This window comes from Plasmodium reichenowi (assembly GCF_001601855.1).
Source record: "Plasmodium reichenowi strain SY57 chromosome Unknown, whole genome shotgun sequence".
Taxonomy (NCBI): domain Eukaryota; phylum Apicomplexa; class Aconoidasida; order Haemosporida; family Plasmodiidae; genus Plasmodium; species Plasmodium reichenowi.
In genome coordinates, this window is record NW_017962449.1 from 1 (window position 1) to 1,822 (window position 1,822).

At 17.7% G+C, this 1,822-nt stretch overlaps 1 protein-coding gene across 1 annotated transcript; it reads right to left on the reverse strand.

Annotated features, from left to right (window-relative positions):
• Window positions 1-1,001: 1,001 nt before the first annotated feature.
• PRSY57_0023300 (protein tyrosine phosphatase, putative) lies at window positions 1,002-1,780 on the reverse strand (the record flags this gene model as incomplete). Its single annotated transcript, XM_012910140.1, has 3 exons — window positions 1,002-1,196; window positions 1,333-1,387; window positions 1,515-1,780. The coding sequence occupies 3 exons, from the start codon at window positions 1,778-1,780 to the stop codon at window positions 1,002-1,004; spliced, it is 516 nt and encodes a 171-aa protein (XP_012765594.1).
• Between the last annotated feature and the right edge of the window lie 42 nt (window positions 1,781-1,822).

Genomic DNA, 1,822 nt, shown 5'->3' on the forward strand with positions numbered 1-1,822 from the left:
TGAACGATTAATATATAATTGTATCATTTAATTTTTTTTTTTTGTTAATTCTTTCTATTAAACATGTACTTGTCTAAAGACATATATTTTGTCCAATTTTCACATTAAATTTTGTAAACAAATATTAATAAGAATATAGACAATATATACAATATATACAATATATACAATATATGCAATATATATAATATATACATTTTGTTCTTATATATTAAAAAAAATATATATGATATCATAACATAATACATTAAATATAAATATATTATTAGAACTTTTTTGTATGTATATATATATATATATATATATATTTATATTATCCTCCACATTTAACAAAGAATTTAACATTTGTATTTTTATTTCTTATTCTTCATTCAATTATTTACTTAATTATTTTAATTTCCTACTTTTTAGTGTCATATATAATTAATTTTTAAGGTATAAAAAAATTTCTTTTTACCAAAAAAAAAAAGAAAAAAAAAAAAAAAACAAAAAAAAAAAAAATTATAACAGATTAATTTCTGCATATTACTAAAAATAAAAAATATCCGTTATATTCAAAATTTACAAAATTGTATGAATAAAAAAAAAAAAAAAAACATCAAAAAAATAAAAGAAAAGAATACAAAATTGCACACATATTGTGAAAATGTTAATTTAGAAAAATATATAATATATATATATAAAAAAATAAATATATTGAAGACCATGTCAAACAATATTCGTAATAATATTCTTATTGCAATTCACACTTTTTTAATTGTAATGATGTGTATCCCTTCATATAAATATAAGATATATATTGTGTATACGTTTATAAAATTATATGCTAACTTGTATATTAAAATCACAAGTACATTATTCTACATGTTTGTAATACGAATGTTTTATAAAATATTCATACTTTTACAATATTATTATATTATAATATTTTATTGCGTTTGTATTTTTTTTTTTTTTTTTTTTTTTTCCATCTTTCTATTAATTTAAATGTGTTAATCATCTTACAAACTAAAATCGGTTGATACATTTTTATCACATCTTTCTGAAGTAAACCAGCTTATATACTTAACAGATGAAAAGGTAATTTGGTTTTTTAGTCTTTTTTCATATTCACACAATTGCTCCATAAATCCAATATTGGGACATATATTTTTTTTTCCCATTATAAAATTAAAAGCTTCATTAAGACCAAAGTTCTAAAAAATAAATTAAATAAATAAATTATATAAATATATATATATATATAAATTTATTCATATATTTACGACATTCTTATATAAAAAAAAAGAATAATATATAATATTTAAGATACATAAATATAAGATTAATAACCTGTTTTCCAATTAAATATGCAATGGATATTGTTGATGATCGACTAATTCCATGACTAATAAAAAAAAAAAAAAATATATATATATATCTATATATACATATAAATATATAAATATATATATATATATAATACTTGGCATGTCATTTTATTTTTTTCCTTTTGCACTTAATTAATATCTTACCAACAACAAATAAGTACTGATTGCTCTTTAGTTATATATGAATGGATAAAATTATTCGATTCTTCAAAATATGACGATATATTTTCTAAACCTATGTCCTCCAAATTAATTCTTAAAATTTCATATCCATTTGGTATTTTATACTCAGGATATTCAAAATAGGTACAACATATAACCACCGCTTTAATATTATTTTTTTTAAGATTTTCTACATTATCTATATCATTTTTTTTACCCAAATATAAATATGGTATTATTTGAATCATTTAATCATATGTTATATAATAAGCCCCCCCCCCCAAAAAAAA